Source organism: Sceloporus undulatus, chromosome 2, assembly GCF_019175285.1.
Source record: "Sceloporus undulatus isolate JIND9_A2432 ecotype Alabama chromosome 2, SceUnd_v1.1, whole genome shotgun sequence".
Taxonomy (NCBI): domain Eukaryota; kingdom Metazoa; phylum Chordata; class Lepidosauria; order Squamata; family Phrynosomatidae; genus Sceloporus; species Sceloporus undulatus.
The window spans coordinates 241,195,719-241,215,801 of record NC_056523.1 but is presented as its reverse complement, the minus strand read 5'-3'; the positions used below and the strand labels follow the sequence as shown (position 1 = coordinate 241,215,801).

The following is a 20,083-nucleotide window of genomic DNA, read 5'->3' as shown; positions in this document are numbered from 1 at the left end:
TTGTTAGCCTGGATAATCTCTACAAAACTATTCATAATGCCTATTCATGCTTAGCAATAGCAAATACATTTCTATATCGCTTACCAATGTACTAAGCAGTTTACAAAGTGTAAGCTAATTGCCTCCAACAAGCTGGGTACTCACTTTAGCAACCTACAGAAGGATGCCAGACTGAATCGACCCAGAGCCTCTGGCTGGTACTGAATTCACAACCTTGTAGTTTGTGAGTGAGTGGCTGAGTACACACATTTAACCACTGTGTCACCAGGACTCCTTGCTTCACAAGAACCACACTGACAACTTGCTTTTAGTTTTAATAATAATTATTAACCCAGTCTTCTGAGTAATTAGTAATTTTATTTACTGGTACTTTCTGAGACATTAGATTCCCCACAGACAGCACATGAAGGGTAACATGACTTCAAGGCCATAATTTCCAATCACAATAAAGCAACAGAAAGTCTCAACAGCTCTAAGTACACGTTACTGCATCTGTTCACATTTCTCTCTTATCTTTTGATTTTCCTTGTCCAGTTTTAGAAGGAAGACGTTATTGGGGAGGGTGTGTGTGTAAAATGCCAGACATGTTAATAACATATAATAAGAATCAAGCAAAACAGAAAGAAAAACGTATGTGTGCCAGAGAACATATTTAAAATATTTTAAGGCACTGACCTGTAAAAAGACCATTTTAACAGAAATTGTCGTGCTGCTTTAGGAAAACTAGGTCTTCCTTCGTATGGTTTCAGTGCTTGCATCATTACATTATCTAGCCAGGCAGCCCACTGCTCCAGAGTGCTCTGCTGCTGAAGAGTCATCTTGAAATCTGTTTCCAGCCTCTGTACCATGTTGTCATCACACTGGCACACCCAGGAAGCCTGCTCCTGTCCCAGAACACAAGAAATCAAGACTAACACCATGCACCTCATTTAAATAGGTTATGGGGAGAACAAGGAAGAAAAAAAAAAAACGAATAAAGGTGGAGAGACAAAAGTAACCAAGCAGCACACAAAGGGACAAAAATTAATAAGTTTCTTTTTGGGGGTATGTAAAATAGATGGATTTAGTATGCCACATCCAGTAAAATAAGGACATTTAAATGTTTTGTCATTTCCTCTCCATCTTATAAGCATCTATGGGCCTCAACAGACAGGCCAAAATAAAGCTGCTTCAGGATACTTTGGAGATATGCTATTTAAATGATGGATGCGTCCTAAGAGGCTGGAAGTTGTGACAAAGCCATGCTCCAGTCCTAAGGATTGGAGCGCAGCTTTGGTGCTGCTTCCGGTCTCTTAGGATGCATGCATCATTTAAATAGCATACCTCCAAAGTGACCCGAAGCAGCTTTATTTTCGCCTGTCTGTTTGGGCCCTGTGTTATATTAGATAACTTATTTTGTCATTTCAAATGGTCCATTAAACATTTTGACTTTTTGATAGTGATACTGGAAAACACCCTAGTGCTTTAACTGAAAGTCAGTTTTCACAAAGTGAATGTTTGGAATACTTGAGAAATCCTGTAATGGCAGAAGTGTTTCATGGTTATTTTCAAGTAAGGAAGCTGAGATAGAAGCTGCTATTTTCCAATAATGCATATTTTATATCCAACCAAAAAACAAAACAAAACATTTTTTCTCCCATTTGTCTACCTGGGAACGTCACTGGCAGCTCAGACATTCAGACTCAAGAAAGAGTGGGAAAGGCACTTACTGGGATTCTGCAAAGTTTCAGCATACCTGGACATTGGCAAAATCAACACGGTTGAGGTCATTGAGCATCTGGTTGATCTGAGAAGTGTTTTGCAATACAGCACGAGCTGCCTGAGCCAGATGATTAAGAGATGTGTATCTTCGCAGTGTCTGAGCAAAGGCACTTACAGCGGCAACCTAAGAAGAGTGAAGAAAAAGGTCTGACACACGCACGCATGGTGCTAAAACTGACCAGAAAATTTACTAACATCCTCTATATATACACTGAGAACTATATAATTTTCCTTCTTTCTCCCCTGCCCATTTCTTCCTTTCCCTCATTTTAAGCTCCAGTTCATACTATGTTCAGACAGATGTTTTTCTAGTTTTCAGCTAGGATACTTATAGCTAAAGAACACAGTGTTCAATGGAATGCCCTTTAAAGCTCTTCAACAGGTATTTTTAGATATCTGTGGGTGAAATGTATGTTTCCAGTAACATGCACAAACATCACAAGTTAACCATAAACATTTCATGTGGAAGAATGTATGACATGAATGAAAAATTCTGTATGTTTCTTCAAATACCGTAAATGCTTTCTACATTGGCTCTTTACATTCGAAAAACAGAGGGCATAACAATGATGTTTTGTTATGTTTCATAATATCTTTTTTGTTCCAGGGAGTCAGGAGCAACTCTTTAGTTTACCTTGGTTTGAATCATTCTCTGTGGAATATTGTTCATGGCATTGGAAAGCCAACCTTCAAGGCTTTTTGCAAAATTGCGAATGGCTTGGGTCAAGGCACCTATGCATGAAAGAATACAAAACAAACAGGGGAAAAAGTCAAGGCTTGTACGTATTGAAAGACCAATGTCCTTGAATATTACAAATGCACAGTAAAGTGAAGAAGTAAATGCTAATGCACCATACTAATCATTCTAGGAACTATCAACAGAAATACGACATAGAAATGAAATATTACAGTACTGGCAGAATAAATCCACAGAACAGAAAATATTTGAAGGGCATGGTATTAGTTACTACTAATGTGAGAAATGTGTGTTTCAGCTGTGTCATTTCAGACTGTCAAGTAGGAGCTACTTTGTATGAAAAAGCATTCAATCATAGGAGTCCATCTGTTAAAAACTAGGTTTTAGGTAAGGATCAATAGCCTTTTGCAGTGTACTTCTGCAAGTAAAACAGTTCAAATATGATGATGTAACTACAGGCTGTGGATATATCACCTGATAACAGTGGGCAATTGTTCCACAAGGCTTTTTTTTTTTGGTTGCTTCTGGATCCTCGAGAGTCAAAAATCAGAAAAAGCAAAACTGAAATTGTCCAGAAGTCTACTTCTGATTTTGATGCTGAACAGTGGTATTGTGCGTGTGAATTATTTCAGAGACAAATGATCAGTCCTGGATACTCCCAGGAGAGCCAATTCCTGGTTTTTTATGACCAGAAGAAATAGCAATCCAAGGAATATGAAGGGCTAAAAGTTACAGAACAAGCTTTGCAAGAAGCATGCTTAGCCCAGTCCTGCAGAAGAAATTTTTTTTTGCTCCTACTATGGAGTGTCAGTATAATGTTGTCAATAGTGATTCTTAAATTTGTACTGGATATAATTTAATTCTATAAAGTATTTCTTTTGATTGAACTATTACGATCCTACTGCATCTTCCTTTTAACCCAGTTGTTAGATTTTTAGGTACCACTTGAATATTAGCCTATTTACTAGGAATCATTTTGTTATTCTGAGGCTCACACCTGTAAACAAATTTTTCTACATTTTAACATACATTTAAAAGAAGCAGCATGCAAAACTAATTCCAATCATTCAGTAACAATATCATTATATATAGACAGAGACAGACTCATCACCCCAAGTGGTGGGAGGGGAAACAAAAGGAAGGTGGATGGTAGGGAAATTGAATGCAAAGAGGGATTCACAGACTGACTATATTCAGTGTAGTACAAAATCCCTGCTTGGCCAAAGAAATCCACTATGGGTGATGGTGGGCAAATCACACTCTCTCAGCCTCAGAGGAAAGCAATGGCCATCCCTCCAAAAACGTATCTTACCAATAAAACCCTGTAATAGGTACACTTTAGAGCTACCTAAATAACATGAATGCACACAAAAACAGAAACAAAAGCACTTATCTCCAACTTTTCCTCACAAGTCCCAATCCCTCCCTTTACATCCAATACAGTGGTACCCCGGGATACGAATTGATCGCGTTACGAAATTTCCGGGGTACGAAAAAGTTAGCTTGGAAAAAACTGTTCCGGGTAACGAAAGATTTTTCGGGTTACGAAATTTTTTTTGGTGTGTTTCGGCGCTTTTTGGCACGAAATTTAAAAGCCGCGGCTTTCCAGCGCTAGCGGTTTCGGGTTGCGAAATCTTTCGGGTTACGAACGGCGCCGCGGAACGAATTAAATTCGTAACCCGGGGTACCACTGTATTCAAGTGTGAGTCTTCTTGCTTATCTCGCTGAATCAGAATGACTCAGGCAATACAGAAGCAAATTTGAGAGATTCTCAAGGTTTGCAGAAGTATAAAATAACTTTCTTTAAAAAAACAAAAAACCCTCCTCAAGAGTTTGGAGCTCCAAAAAAGCTCCCCTAAAGAGCCCAATGGGGATAGTGTGGCCAATTCACTACAGCAGTGAGCAAGAACGCTTCACCATCCTGCAACAATTTTCTTGCTGGTCCTACTTATATCTGGGATCCAAAAGAGTTATGCTCTCCATTTTGTTTTCCTATCATGAATCTTGCATCTTCCTCCAAAAGTCTGTGGACGCTCTTCTGTGGGGGGAAACTGGCTGTGTGTTGATATGCACACATGTACACATTTTCTCCACATGCATAGCTTTGTTTATATCCTGGCCTATGTAAACTATGGATGACAATACATTCTCTGTATCTGTGCTAAATAAAACAAATTGCAGTAAATTAAATCAAAACAGTAGCTAGTATTTCTACTAGTAATTACTGATAGCAATAGCTCAATAAAACAGACTTTTTAAAAATCTGTTTTTCAATAGCATGAATAATATTTAAGTTCAATTGCAAATGCAAGTTGAATAGTGCCATAATACCTACCTATGAAACTATCACTGTTAAGCATACATTTATGCAGAAGTATCTGGTAGTTGACTTATAACGATGTATTAATTCACAGGCTTAATTTTATATGTTATCCTGCACAGGGATATTAAAGCTACAAAAAACTTACTGTGGGATATGGTGACAGCCTTTAATCAAATTACAAAATCAGAAATAAAAGAATAGTATGTTAATATTATTTGGGCCAATTCAATAGAACAAAGTAGTGAAATTGAAAATTAATTCTAATGAACAACAGTAAACGTTGCTGGAGAGCCAGTGTGTTGTAGTTGAGTGTTGGGCTACGACTGGAGACCAGGGTTTCAATCCCAACAAGGCCATGGAAATCCACTGGGTGATCTTGGGCAAGTGACATTCTCTCAGCCTCAGAGAGAGGCAAAGGCAAATCCATTCTGAACAAATCTTGCCAAGAAACCCTTAGGGTCGCCATAAATCAGAAACAACTTGAAAGCACACAACAACAAAAAATCAATTTGATGTCCCACTTGTGAAACATCAGAATCCAGGGCAAGCGGGATGGCAGACTTCTTCCATGTTGTGGTTTCCCTCCCCTGTATACCCTGAACTGCTGGGAAACCCCTTGGAATGAGGTTTTGGTCAGGGCAGTAGCAGAAGAGGGAACAGAAAGAAGCTTCTGTTGAGACTTCTGCATTATAATATCATTGGTGTTTCAATTTCCTCTAATGTTCTAAATGGATTTTCCTTAGGGGAACTACTGTGGATGAAAGGCATATAAATAGTTCAATTAACAACCATTTGTTAAAAAAATAAACAAAGATGACAGTTCTTGTTATATGCCATGGTATAGTTTGAAGACACAATTGCCTATTTGAGAGAAAGAAGCAAATGGTCAAGTTGTGATATACAGCTAAAAATTATTTAACAGCACCCATCTGGCAAACCATATCTATAGAAATGCAGTACAGGAAAAAAACAAAACAAAACAAAACAAAAAAACCAGCTCTAACATGCTTCGAAATTCAGTACTGCAGTAGTAAGAAGACATGATAATAAAAATGAGCGAGATCTTCATAACAGAAGTTCACAAAAAGGACTCTTTTCAACTACCAAAAATAAATGATCTAAAAAATGCAAAGAAGTTGTATAAGGTCTGAACATGTCAAAAGGAGTTCTGTTTCAAATTATTTTGCCAAACAATAAATAAAATTCTATGATCAGCTTTATTTCTATCTAATAAATACCTCCAAATTTGTAGCAGGAGAAAATGTGCTTGGGCTACCATTGATTTAGTACAGTACATGAATATACTTATAATAGTAGTTTCATAAGCAATACATTGTGTGATATTCATAGTAAAAAACCTGCTTCCATAGAGTATTGCTGAAGTGAAAAATTTAAAAATTATTGCCCATTGCCTTTCTGCAGTTTCCTGTCCTCCTACCCTATGTTTTCCAAAATTGGTATCATATAGACTACTTTTTTAAAAAAAAAGATCAGCAATTGCACATTTGAGTTCCTTACTTTTTGAGTTGTGCTGTCAAGAACTTGTTGTCAGTTAATCCTAAAATGCCATTTTTACCAATTCGTTTTGGCTCAGTTCAAATAATTTCCATTCTAAACGATGGTCAGGAAAGGGTTATCTGCCAGCCTATTCTGAAGTTAAGATTTAGCTTCTAATTTCCCTGACTTCCTTCCATACTTGTCCTTTTCCCCTTTGCACATTGTACTATTATCATTAGCATTGTTAAATGAATGTTTCTATCAATATAGTCAAGTGCCAAGGTAGGCTTAATGCTGAACATTAAGAAAACAAAAATAACGACCACAGGAGATCTATAAGAGTTCATCCTGGTTAATGAGAACATTGAAATAGTCAAAAAGTTCCTATACCTTGGATCAAATATTGACCAGAATGGAGATAGCAGTCAAGAAATCAGAAAAAGACTAGGACTGGGAAAGGTAGCTATGAAAGAACTGGACAAGATCCTAAAGTGCAAAGATATAACTTTGACCACTAAACTGAGGATAGTCACTTTACGGCATTGTATTCCCCATCACCATACACAGATAGATGTGAGAGCTAGACAGTGAAGAAAGCAGACAGAAAGAAATCAACTTATTTGAGTTGTGTTGCTGAAGAAGAGTGCTGGAGATACTGTGGACAGCCAAGAAGACAAACAAATGATTTCTATAACAAATCAAGCCTGAACTCTCCCTGGAAGCCAAGATGACTGAATTGAGACTTTTGTAGTTTGGCCACATCATGAGAAGACATGATTCAGTAGAAAAGTCAATAATACTGGGGAAAGGTGGAAGGCAGTAAAAAGAGTGGAAGACCACACACCAGATGGTTAAACCTGAGCAGGGAGCCCATGGGCCTGAGCCTGGAGGACATAAGCAGAGCAGTTGAGGACAGAGAATCTTGGTGATGTCGCCATGAACTGTGGTTAACTTTGAGAGAAGTTAACAGCAACAAAAATCTCCTATAGTATAGTAATAGCATACGATAAAGATGATAAAAAGCAGTGTACATATGTGCAGAGATGTAGCCACTGAGCTACATCTGCAGCCACTGAATTATTGGAATGAAAAGAAGAAGAGAAAAAGAAAAGAAACAAGAGATTAGGAGAAGCCTAAGGGGCTTGAACCAACCAAGAATACAATATAGTTTTAAAAATATAAAATGTGGAAAGTGAGCCTATTAAGGTTAGAAACAATGAACGAAGAGATCTTTGCAGTGTTCAGAGTGCAGGGTAACATTGGGGCCGAGTTGATGCAGCAAATAGAGATAGAGAATGAATAAAAGGAGGATCTTGTCTGATTCTTATCGTGACATTCAAGGTTTTACAGAGGCATTTTGTTTTACAAAGGGGAAAATTTAGAAGTTGTTCACACACCACTTCCAGAGTCTGTTAATATGAAACAGCACCAAGAGAAAGGATTGCTAGATTTTGGGGGTGGGGTTCTTCAACATTTTTGCCTTTGTTGCAAGGCTCAATTGCTGGCACGCACACAATTATGTGCATCAAATTTTACAACTGTCTCAACTTAGAAATTCCAAGAATCAATCAATTTTTTGAGTAATAACAATTGTAACGGTGTAATAATTTGAGGTTATAGTTATCAGTAATTCTAACCAGTGGTACTTAAATCTGTAATGGGAGAACAACATGTTTTGTTTCATTAACTGTTTTTCATCTTCCTTTTTATTAAAGTTTGTGTAGGCGTTCATTTGCACCAGTGTTAGTGTTTAGTGTTGTGCTCACTGTAACAGATTAATGTTTTAGAAATGTAGTGTAGTGTAATATTATTCTAATTATAGTATTATTAAACATGTAGGGTATACAGTTGGCCCTCCTTATCCATGGATTCATGCATCCACAGCTTGAAAATATTCAAAAAAAAGTATAAATTCCAAATAGCAAACTTTGATTTTCCATTTTATATAAGGGGCACCATTTTGCTCTGCTGTTATATTTCATTGGACTTGAGCATCCACGGATTTTGTTATCCATAGGGGATCCTAGAACCAAACCCTAGCAGATACCAAGGTCCCACTTTGTCTGTGCGTGTGTGTAATTTCTTTTACTTTTTTCTTTTATTATCCTTTTTTGTATGTTATTTTCTTGTGAAATAGTTTGAATTAAAACCAATAAATATCAATATAAATATTCCTCCTATTAACCGCAAGGCTCTGCTTTCTTCTCCATAATATTATTTGCTTCTAAATACATATGGAACATTTCCTACTTGCAGTACACTATAATGCACTATTCTATATTATACTATACGATACTTAAACCAATAAAGAATTTTCAGGCTAAAATTAATATACTTGCTTCAACCATGGTGGCTTAAATCTAACACGATGCTAATAGAGTGAAAATCCACACTAGTGCAGTAGTGGATTGCACCACTGCACAACCAGGTGCAGAACTGCCTGCACAATCAGTGGCACAAGCAAAACTACTGGATACAACTCCTACATTTACTGTAAAAATGGCTACAGCAATGAGCCTTGCACTAGCATAATCTGTGTTTACAGAACAATGGTGGAGTATAAGGTAATACAACAATGAAAGCCTTTAAAAAATATAGTCACGGTGAAATTTGATTAAGTTAACATTTGACTAATATGTAATGTTAACTTTTTCTGGCAAGACCTAAAGTAGGTGCATGAAACTGAAATGGACTGAGGAACAACATCACCATTCAGCAGATGTCTAGGTTTGCATATTTTCCAGAGAACACAGGTAATTAATCTTGACTTAAGCCCATCTTTCAAACCTCCTTTCCACATGTCACCACTTGCCTATCCAAATCCTTCTGCTTCCTTTATCTGAAATCACTTTTTCTGCTGTTTTAGAGGCAGGGAGAGAAGCTGATCATTAACACATTAGCTTGCTTGCCCTGTTAAGGAGACCTACTTATTCTCCCTGAATACAATACAGTAATTTGTACAGACTGCACTAGGAATTTGCAATATAGTCTGTGGCACTGCTAACAGACCTCATAATGCTCTTGGGCCTTTATATTTGACAATTCTAAATTGACATCTCATTCCAAAGGAATGTTATAAGGAAAACTGCCTTAGTAAGAACCTTGTCTGAATAAGTTATTGTCATCTAGACTAGCCAATTTGATGTACACATCTTGCTTGTATATCTAGGATGTACACTATTAACTGAAGTGACCAGAATTCTGTAATGTTTGAGGCAGGAGTTCATAGTGCAACTTCATCCTCCAACAGGAAAGCAGACTGGGAGTTGGGATATTAAGATCTCCCAAAATATGTTAATGTGGACCAAATTCCTTTCTCTTATGTCTCAGGATGGTCCAAGGGTCTTACTACTCACAAAACCTATCCTAATGCTGGAAATAAGTCTTGAGATGAAATATAAAGGGAACAAGTGAGAACTGAGAAAGCTACCAGTAAAGAGCAAGAAAGAAGGGGATAGGTCTAACTCCTTATTGTGGACACCACAGGGAAGTTTATAAAGTTGTGTATTATTGAATTAGATGAGTTAAGTCACAGAAATTAACCTGATTAATAAAAAATAATGTTGAGTATACAGTCGGCTCTTCACAATCGAGGGGATTAGGGGAACAAGATCCCTGAGAATGTGGGAAACAACGAATAATACCCCCCCCATACAGAAGCCAGTTAAAGGGCTGGGTGGGCTGTGGAAGAGAAGCAGGCGTGCGCACACTTCTCTTCTTCCTGTGCCCTCCCATCCCTTTAACTGGCTCCCCGCCCCTTCCCCGATGGGATAGCTGTCTTCCCTAGACAGCTATCCCTCTGAGAAAGGCACAGGAGAGGATTGATCCTCTTTCACCTTTTCCTGGTGGGATAGCTGCCTGGGGAAGACATTTATGCCACCGGGAAAGGGGCAGGGTTGGCACATACATGCTGCTCCCTCCCTCCTGGGTTTTTTTCTTGAGGGGAAAAGCCTGGGAGGAAGGAGGAGGAATGTGCATACACACGACCATGACCTCGCGAATAATCGAGACTGCGAGTGTCAAAGCTGCAATTGTGGAGGGTCGACTGTATAACATTTTGTTGGTAGGGGTGTCATCACACTAGTTTCTGAATCACAATGGCTAACACACAAATAAGCTTCAAATTTAACTATGCTAATACCATTCTATATAGAGACCATCTAAACTTCATATGCCTTGGCATATCTGCTCTACATTTCACAGAAACTCGGACAATATAGCTGACATTTGGTCTCTGTTCCATAAGAACACTCATGTTATACTACACATAAAATAAACAATAAGGTTTTATTCTGCTTCATCTGTAAATAAAGGTCAGTAACATGTTCACTACATATATATATATATATATATATATATATATATATATATATATTCTGAACATTTTGTATCAAATACAATGGTAAGCAGCAATTATACAGGGCTCAGGAAAAACTGCTTTGTTACATTTCTCTTTGAGGCAAGAATATTTCTAAACAAGCTGCAAAATAATTGCTTACAGAAAGAATACAATTTTTATGCGGTTATATGGATTTTTCCTCCTATTCCTCCTATTCAGACTATTAACCATTGTTGTTAATGGGAAATACATTCATAAGAATATTTCATGGTGCCTAGGACATATAAAATATTTTCTAATGAAAATATGTTTTGCTAGAACCCACAGTAGATCAACTTTCAATGAAAAACAACAACAAACCACATCACATGGCTCTAAATAATTTTAACACAGAAAAGAAAACTATCTTCTGAAGTAGAACAATTTGATAACTGCCGGGTAGCACAAATATAACATTTGCAATCACATGTTGAGTCTGTACTGAGACATTCCTGGGGGTTTTAAGATAAAAGACTAGAAAAATGAATGGGATAAAGACAATATTTGCATTGTATTTTTCATAGTGTAGTTGAGTAGTAAGATGGGCAGTATACCAATACCAGTAAATATCTCAGACATAACATGGTGCTAAGATGCCGAGCCCATGGTTTCTCCTACAGGTGCAGATGATGTAAAAAGCAAATGTGCAATTGTTTAGTCTGGCAATAATGTCAATGAAAAGTGCTTTTGAATGACATATTATCATTGTCATTTTACCCAAGCACCACTACATGTTTCGTCCTCAGTTTGCTAAAGTTGGTTCAAAAATGAAGTTGACATAAGCAGGAAACATATATTTAAGCTTTAACATTTTAGAGCCTATTATAAAATCAGTTTAAAGGGATACTTTTAAAAAATGAATAATGAAGTACAGTGCGTCCTCGCCTTACGCGGGGGATCCGTTCCGGATCCCACCGCGTAAGGCGAATTCCGCCTATGCTCGAGCCCCATTGGAAACAATGGGGCTTGTGCGCGGCCGCACACGGGGCGCAACAGGCGCGCGCGCCCATTCAATTGAATGGGACGCGCCGCCCCTTCTGCCCCGCGGCTTGAGCGCATGTGCTCAAGGCCGCGTATGGCGGGCATGCGTATGGCGCGGGCGCATTGTATGAACAACTCCAAGAGCAAAATGTGCTATGTAAATTAGCATGTGCCACAAATGTGCTGATATCTTCTTTTTCAAAAACACAGAATTCAAACTTCTTTCTCTTAGTTTAAGTACAATGTTTATTATTATAAGGTAAGTTATACCTTTCTGTATTGTAAATAAAAGTGATTGTAGGCATGCTGCTTCTGTAGTCTGAAAGGTAACTGCTAAAGGGTTCCTGGGGAGGAACTGTATGCACAAGATCACTAGAAGGAAAAAAAAATCCTTACAAGACGTCATCTATATTCAACTTACTAGGAATAGGTCTAAGGACGTCAGGAATGAGAATCTCCACCAAAGCCTGGTACATCACATGGTCACAGTTACACATCCATTTCAGAATTGACTCATTTTTGCACAGAGTAATCAGCTTTGCTTTCGGAAGTCGACTTTCTATTTCACTCAGATTGCTGGTGTGAACAAATGTATTAAATGAATAAATGAAAATGCATTTACATGAAGATAAAAAAGAAGAACAATGGATTTCAAAGCTTTCTTAAATAAAGCATTAGAGATGTTTGAAACGTATTGAGTTGCCTTGAGGCGCTTTGTGTTGTAATGGCTGATACATGTCCTCCAGTTTCTTAGCCAAAGAGCACTATTTTATGCAGCAGTGATAAGAATGATCTTTGGATTGGATATTATTTAATGAGAAAATAATAGGGCCCTATTCATAAAACAAAATGGTATGCTTAAAAATATATATTGAAGTTATCATAATAAAATGACAATTTACTCTAATAACTGTAACATTCCTAATGTGTAAATTTAGGTTTTTATTTTATTTGACAACTACTTTAAACTATAGCCAGAAGCTCTTTGGTGAGGGGAAGATTACTAACCTTGGTTCAGTAATAGTTGTGCCATCAGTTGTTGTTGAGGGAGAATAACGCCAGAAAGTCTGCCACAATTTTTCTATTAGGCTAAACTGAAGGTTTACTACAACATCTAATATTGCCTAAAAATATAAAGCAGATAGAAATATTATTTTATTAAATAATAGGGTAACTGTTGAACACTATGGTTGCTGTCCTAAATATACAGTGGAGTAAACATGCCTAGGACTGTAATATACATATTGCAATAGTTGTGAATATGAATTTGCACACTTTTATCCTCAACTGAATTTTTTTTACATGTTCGCAAACTAAAGGTGGCCATATATAATACTGACATCAGCACTGAAAACAAAGCACTAGTGGCAACCTATCAATTGCAAATGTAGACATCAAAACTAATCAGATAATATTTGTGTCCTGATAAAAATATGTATCCATTCTTGCAAAAAAGGCAAGTACAAATAAAGGGGGGGGGGGGGGGGTCTACATTCAATACTCAACTGCTGGAATTTCCCCCCTTCTTTTCCTACTGTATCCCTGTGAAATTTCTAAAAACAAAAAACCCAGAGGATTTCTCACTCCTCCAAAACTGGTTTTGGGGGTACATTAGGGATAGAGATTGCCCACTTACACCCCTCCAGGAACCCACTATTACACCAGTGGAAGTCCATCCCTGGATTATGCCCAAAAACTACAATGGAAGGGCTGGCCTACATGAAAACAATAAATGAAAGAACATGAATGAAACTGAAAGAGGTCTATAGCTGTGAATTGGGTAAAGTGGTATTTCTAATTTTTTGTTTGACTCTGATGACTCCATCAGAGTCACACATCCTCAGAATAAATTGAAGGTGCTGTTCTGACAAGGTACCAAGTCCGGTAAAACCCACCATCTTTCAGAAAGCAGGTAAGTACACAAATTTCTTAGCAAGCATTCATTATTTATCAGTCAACTTCTGAATATGGGAATGGTGGATTTTTTCTTTCAAGTAGTAATTATGTAGTAGCTCAAGAAACCTCAGCAAGTTTATTGACTGCACTGAGCAGATTTCCCCAGTTCACACAGCTGAACTTAATTGTGGTTAATGCTTATATCAGTGTTGCCTGTAGGATTTAAATTTAGTTACAAAACTTTGATTAACTGCAAAACACAGCAAAGGTTGTTGCAGTTGCACATTTATCCATGGTTAAGATAGCAAGGATATGGAAATTTGTGTAGTACGATGGAGACAGAGAAGAAAGTATAGTCGGCTCTCCGTATCTGTGGTATCAGCTCTTCCTTAGTATGTTCAGTCTATGCATTTTTTTAAATGAGAGGAACATGTTTGCTTGTTACATACCCTAAGTTTACCCTTGACTTATCCACGTCACAGCAAAATCCATAATATTGGCTCATGAAGAATAGCAAATCCTCATGCTCCATAGCAAGTCAGTTAGACTATAGGAGGGACTTGCAATGTGACAAGATGAATACTGTTGAAGACTAGTGTAAGTCAGGAATCTCAATTAACGCACTACACTAGCTCTCTATTCTATGACCAACAAAGACATCTTTTCCAGCACACATGTTTAGTATGTGTTGTGTTATGTCTTTGTACAATATTCTACTTTTCAGGCAATGGAAACACTGCCATAATATATGGGATGTAATACTCCTCATATCAGGAGCTTTTGACTGCATGAGAAGAAGTAAAAGAATGATGGTCTCGACTTGGATAATATTAACCAAATTACATATTCACAGTTCTCTTATCATAATTCTCATAACATATATAAAAATATTCCAGTTTATATTTCAGTAATTTCAAGAAAGTATAGCCTCAACATCCAAAATATATAAGGACAGGTTGCTTACCTGTAACAGTATTTCTTCGAGTGGTCATCTGCGAATACATACAAATGGGTTTCACTGCGCCTGCGCAGTGCTGCTCGGAACCTTCTGGAATCACTGGGCAAAGTTTACTTTGCAACATATAGAAACTTTTTGGCGGTAACTCCGCCCACCCGTTATAAGGCCCCTGTCTTCCCGCTCTTTTCCCCAGTTCCGCAATTTCTCCGCCAAGCAGGCGATGGAAAGAGCCAATAAGAGCAGGACACTGAGGGGATGGACGGGTGGGATTTGTATGTATTTGCAGATGACCACTCGAAGAAATACTGTTACAGGTAAGCAACCTGTCCTTCTTCTTCGTGGTCTCTGCGAATCATACAAATGGGTTTAGACTGACAAGCTTAGGTATGCGGCGGAGGGAGTGTCCTGAGACCAAAGCTATGGTAAACCAAAGGTACATTTATTACAATAATAAACACCTTGAACCATAAAGGAGTCAGTCTTTGTTTTTGCACAAACCAAACATAGCAACAACATTGCTAAACCTGAGAAGGGAAGATAAGGTCGTGCAAGACCTATCTCAATGAAATAGTGCAAACTGACATTCACAGAATAGAAACAAGAAGGCATTATTTACATAAATGCTGAAACACAACCATCAGTGATGCAATCAATGCAACCCTGAAACCAACACAGCCCTCCCGAAAGCTGCGTCTCGAATGGCTCTGGTGTCCAACCTATAATGTTTGATAAAAGTCAGAGGTTGGGACCAGACAGCAGCCTTACAGACATCCTCCAAAGGAATCCCCGAGAGGAATGCGGAGGACGCTGACATTGACCTCGTAGAATGGGACCGAACCCTGCTGGGGAGAGGTTTGCTTAAGAGTTCATAGCAGAGGTGGATGGTACCGGCCACCCATTTGGAGAACCTCTGCGCAGACACAGGCAACCCCTTCTTCGGTTCCGAGTAACACTGGAAAAGTCTCTCGGACCAACTGGAGGCAGCAGTTCTGTCCAGGTAAAATGCCAACGCTCTCCTGACATCAAGAGAGTGCAGGCTCTGCTCCGCATCCGAAGTTGGATTGGAAGCGAGGGTCGGCAACACAATGTCCTGGCACATGTGGAAAGCGGAGACAACCTTAGGCAGGAAGGGAATGTCTGTCCGGAGGACCACCTTGTCCTTATGGAACCTCAGGAAGGGCTGGTCCCTCCGTAAGGCACAAAGTTCGCCCGCACAGCGGGCAGAGGTGATGGCCACAAGAAAGGCAGTTTTCCAAGTCAAAAGTCTCAAGTCCGCCGTGGCCATCGGTTCAAAGGGCTTGGATTGGAGTGCAGACAGCACTGCCTCCAAGCTCCAAGCCGGCGCTGGTACCGACACCGGAGGGTATAGGTTGGCACATCCTTTAAGGAACCCTTTCACCAAAGGATCCTTGAAAAAAGAAACCCTCCCCCCCGAATTGATACTTAGCGCAAATGGCAGACAAATAGCACTTAATGGATGCGAGGGACAACCCCTCATCCAGAAGCGCCATCAAAAACTCCAGCACCACTGGAGTGGACACCTGAGCAGGAGACAAACCCTTCCGATCAAGGAAGAGGCCAAATTTCTTCCATTTTAGGGCGTAGGACCGCTGGGTGGAAGGTTTCCTCGCAGCCAGGATCACTGTCCTCACGGCCTCCGGCAGGGCGGTTAGGGCCGTATCCTCCAGGCCACCAGCGGTAGGCTCTCGATGTCCGGGTGGAGAATCCGTCCGTCCTGGATCGACAGCAGGTCCGGGCGAGAATCGAGGTGAAGGAAGCACCTCTTGGAGAGGTGGAGAAGAGAGGCGAACCAGGGTTGTCTCGGTCACCACGGGGTGATCAGGATCGCATGCGACCGGTCTGTTGTCATCTTGGACACCACCCTGATGATGAGAGGGAACGGAGGGAAGGCGTAGAGGAGCTCCCCCGTCCAGAGGAAAGCGAACGCGTCTCCGAGGGATCCATCCATTCGCTTCCTGGAGCAGAACTGGGGACAGTGGCTGTTCCATCTGGTTGCGAAGAGGTCGATCCGGGGATTTCCCCACCGGTCGAAGAGGTAGCTGACCATCTCGGGATGGAGCCTCCACTCGTGGCACACCGAAGGGGATCTGCTCAGGCAATCTGCCAGCTCGTTGTCCTCTCCGGGAAGATGAATCGCCTGGAGGAGGACGCGCCTCTGGATGCACCAGTCCCAGATGCGGAGAGTGAGGTTGAGCAGGGTCTTTGACTTGGTGCCTCCTTGTTTGTTGATGTAGTACATCACGGTGGTGTTGTCCGTTCTCAGGAGGACCACCTTGTCTGTGACCACGGATTCGAATGCCCTCAGTGCTTTCTCCACCGCAAACATCTCCAGAGCGTTGATATGGAGGAGCTTGTCTTGGGCAGACCACCTGTCCTTGACGACCAGGTCGAGCAGGTGAGCGCCCCATCCCTCCAGGGATGCATCCGTTGTCAGGGTCAGCTGGGGCTGAGGCAGATGAAAGGGCATTCCGATGCACACGTTGCGGCCGTCTAACCACCATCTGAGGGAAGCGGCTACAGGTCTCGGTACCGTGAGCCATTTGGATGGAGGGTCTGTCATCGGGGAGAAGGTCGAGAGGAACCAGGACTGAAGAGGTCGAAGGCGGAGTCTTGACCATGGTGTGACGAATATCATCGATGCCATGTGGCCGAGGGCAACTTGGACATCCCTGGCCCTCACCCTTCTGTGAGAGATGCAAGGCCCGATCGAAGTCGTCAGCGCCTGGAAACGGTCTGGAGGGAGAAAGGCGGAGCATGTTTCGGAGTCGAGGATGGCCCCGATGAACTTGACCTGTCTGGAAGGTGTGAAGTGGGACTTCTCTCGGTTGATGACCAGACCGAGGGAGTCCAAAAGGCGTAAGGCGAATGAGAGTGCCTCCTGCAGTTCTCTCTGGGATTCGGCAGCGAACAACCAGTCGTCCAGGTACGGAAAGACCATGAACCCCTTCTGATGAAGGTAGGCCACCACCGGTGCCATGCACTTCGTGAAGACTCTCGGTGCCGTGGCAAGGCCGAAGGGGAGGATGTTGTAGTGGTACGCGACGGAGCACACAGCGAAGGTGAGGAATCTTCGGTGAGACTCCCGGATCCCAATGTGGAAGTAGGCATCCTTCAGGTCGACAGTTGCAAACCACAGGCCCTGATGGAGCAGAGGCAGAATGGAGGCCAAGGTTACCATTCAAAAGTGACGGTATTCAAGGAACAGATTTAATTGTCTCAAGTCCAGGATGGGCCTGATTCCCCCATCCGCCTTCGGTACCGTGAAGTACCTGGAGAAAAAAGCCCTAGAGCATTGCTCGGGCGGTAAAGGGGAGATTGCCCCTTTTTCCAGTAAAGCGCGCACTTCGTCGAGAAGGGTGTCCGAGGGGAGAGTGGACATAAAGGCCCCGGTTGGAGGGAGCTCTTGGAACTCGAGGGCATATCCCCTGCGGACGATGTTAAGGACCCACAAGTCCGATGTTATCGAGGCCCAGATGTTAACAAAAGGCCTCAGGATGTCCAAAAAGAATAAGGGCGAAGGGGAAACGAAGTGCGCTGCGTCCCTTCAGGCTCTCTTCTTCCCCTGGTCGGTGTCCTGCCGGCGGGACTTGCGGTACCGAGGCGGGAAATTGCGACGGCCAGAGGAGGAGGAAGACTGCGAGGGGTAACGGCGCCTCTGTGAGCCCTGCTGCTGAGGCTGTCGGTCTTGAGAAAAGGAGCCCTGGGACTGACCTTGCGGCGGCCAAGGACGGTGCCTCCTTCTGAAGGGCGAGATGGGGGTGGACAACATCCTGTGCTTCTTAGCCGCAGCCTTCATTCTGAACTTGCGGTTCAGACGCTCGTCAGTGTCGGCGTGGAAAAGGCCGGTACCGTCCAGGGGCATGTCCTCAATGGCCGATTTAACGTTGGCGTTGAGGTCCGATCCCCTCAACCAGGCATGCCGGCGCAGAGTTAGTGATGCTGCCATGCCTCGTCCCGCGCAGTCGGCGACGTTCCTGGAGGTGGTGATGATCCAACTCCCTATCGAGTGGGCCTCATCGCGGATCTCCACCAAGCGACGTTGGACCTCATCAGGGACGTCAGGGATGATGGGCGAAATCCCTTCCATCAAGGCCTGAATGTATGCCCCCATACAGGCATTGTAATTTATAGCCTTCACGGTGAGGGCGGCCGAAGAGTAGGCCTTCTTAGCCAGGCCATCGATCTTTTTGGCCTCTCGGTCTGCCGGGGACGTCGCTTGCTTCGGCACGAAGGTCTGCTGTGTCCCCTCCACAATGGCCAAGTTCGGCTTGGGATGGTCGGTCAACCACGGACAGCCCGGCGGGGAGATCCGGTATAGCATCTCAACCTTCCTGGAGGACACGGCGAGCGAAGTCGGGGCATCCCATGACCTCTGCACAATGGACTGCAATGAAGGCAACATTGGGATGCAGGGTGGAGTGGGGACATGACCGAGGACCCGGCGTTCTACCGGATCGCGGGCCTCCTCCTCAGGCGGGGAAAGCTCGATGTCAAGAGTCCGGCACATCTTAATGATGTGCTCGCTGAAGGAGCGAACATCATCAGTAGGTGATGAGGAGCCCGGGTGATGCATCCCCTGTGGCGAGGGTGGGTCGGATGGGTCCTCCTCTCCGTCCGAAGGTTCCCGCGATGGAGGCAAGGGATCCTGGTCCGAATCAGAGTCAGACGTCAGGGGAATGTCAGTCACCTTGGCTCGGGATGGAGTGCGAGCCGGGATTTGCGGAGTCAGTGGCTCGAAAGGCGGGCGACGAGGTACCGAAGACGAGGCCACAGCATGGGAGGATGATGGTTTGTCTCCCTGGGGACCCGCCGGGCGCAAGTTAAGCCTGGTGAATTCCCAGAAGGCCTTTTCCTTGGGGACCGACATGTAGTATCTTTGAGTCTCGGTGTCAAAGAACATGTCCGTGTCCAGCCCCCGCGGCTCGTCGGTGTCAGAAACCGGGACAGCCTCCTCCTCATCCGAATGGACAGAGAGCAGAGATGGCTCCCTCTGGGGAGAGGTTGGTTCGCTGACGGCGGCCAGATCTTGAGCCGGCGGGAGCGGTGTGGTCAGCACCGTGGTTGCATGCGCTGAGACAGCCGTTTCCGGGCGCGAGGCGGTCCTCTCTGAGGTCTCCTTGGAGGGGGAGCATTGCTTGCGTGAAGCACACTCCGTTGACTTGGCTGGACGCTCCGACCCGGTGTGATCCTTGGTCTTGGACTTTTTGGGTGGAGCTGCCTCGGTCACCTCGGTATGACGCCTCTTCTTGGAAGACGTCGGAGTCACCGCCAGGTCTTCAGGCGGGAAGAAGGGATTGTCCGGCAAGTCATGCAGGACAGTGGGTCCCTTGGAGTGGGTCTTGGCTGGCTTAGCCCTCTCCGATGGTGCCGCCATCCCCGAGGAAGATGCCCCCGTCTCGGGCAACCTGGGAGCGTGTCGAGATGCCTTCGACGACGCCTTGGAGGATGGTAGCGAGGCGGTCCGGACCTCCGTCTCCTGACGCTCTCTCGAGCGCGAGCCCTCCGGGGATGGCTTCCTCCCGGATCTCTCCCTGGGCTCGAAACCCTCAGTCCCCGAGGTTTTCTGGGGGC

General features: G+C 42.8%; 1 protein-coding gene across 3 annotated transcripts in view; it reads right to left on the bottom strand.

The window, feature by feature from the left end:
• RFX3 (regulatory factor X3) overlaps window positions 1-20,083 on the bottom strand; it is a 183,611-nt gene that overhangs the window by 9,540 nt on the left and 153,988 nt on the right. For all 3 annotated transcript variants that reach the window (XM_042453967.1, XM_042453969.1, XM_042453968.1), the window contains 5 exons: window positions 12,646-12,761; window positions 12,059-12,213; window positions 2,396-2,493; window positions 1,736-1,885; window positions 676-884 (listed from right to left, as the gene is read on the bottom strand). In XM_042453967.1, coding sequence (XP_042309901.1) covers window positions 676-884; window positions 1,736-1,885; window positions 2,396-2,493; window positions 12,059-12,213; window positions 12,646-12,761 — 728 coding nt within the window. The remainder of the gene's footprint in view (window positions 1-675; window positions 885-1,735; window positions 1,886-2,395; window positions 2,494-12,058; window positions 12,214-12,645; window positions 12,762-20,083) is intronic.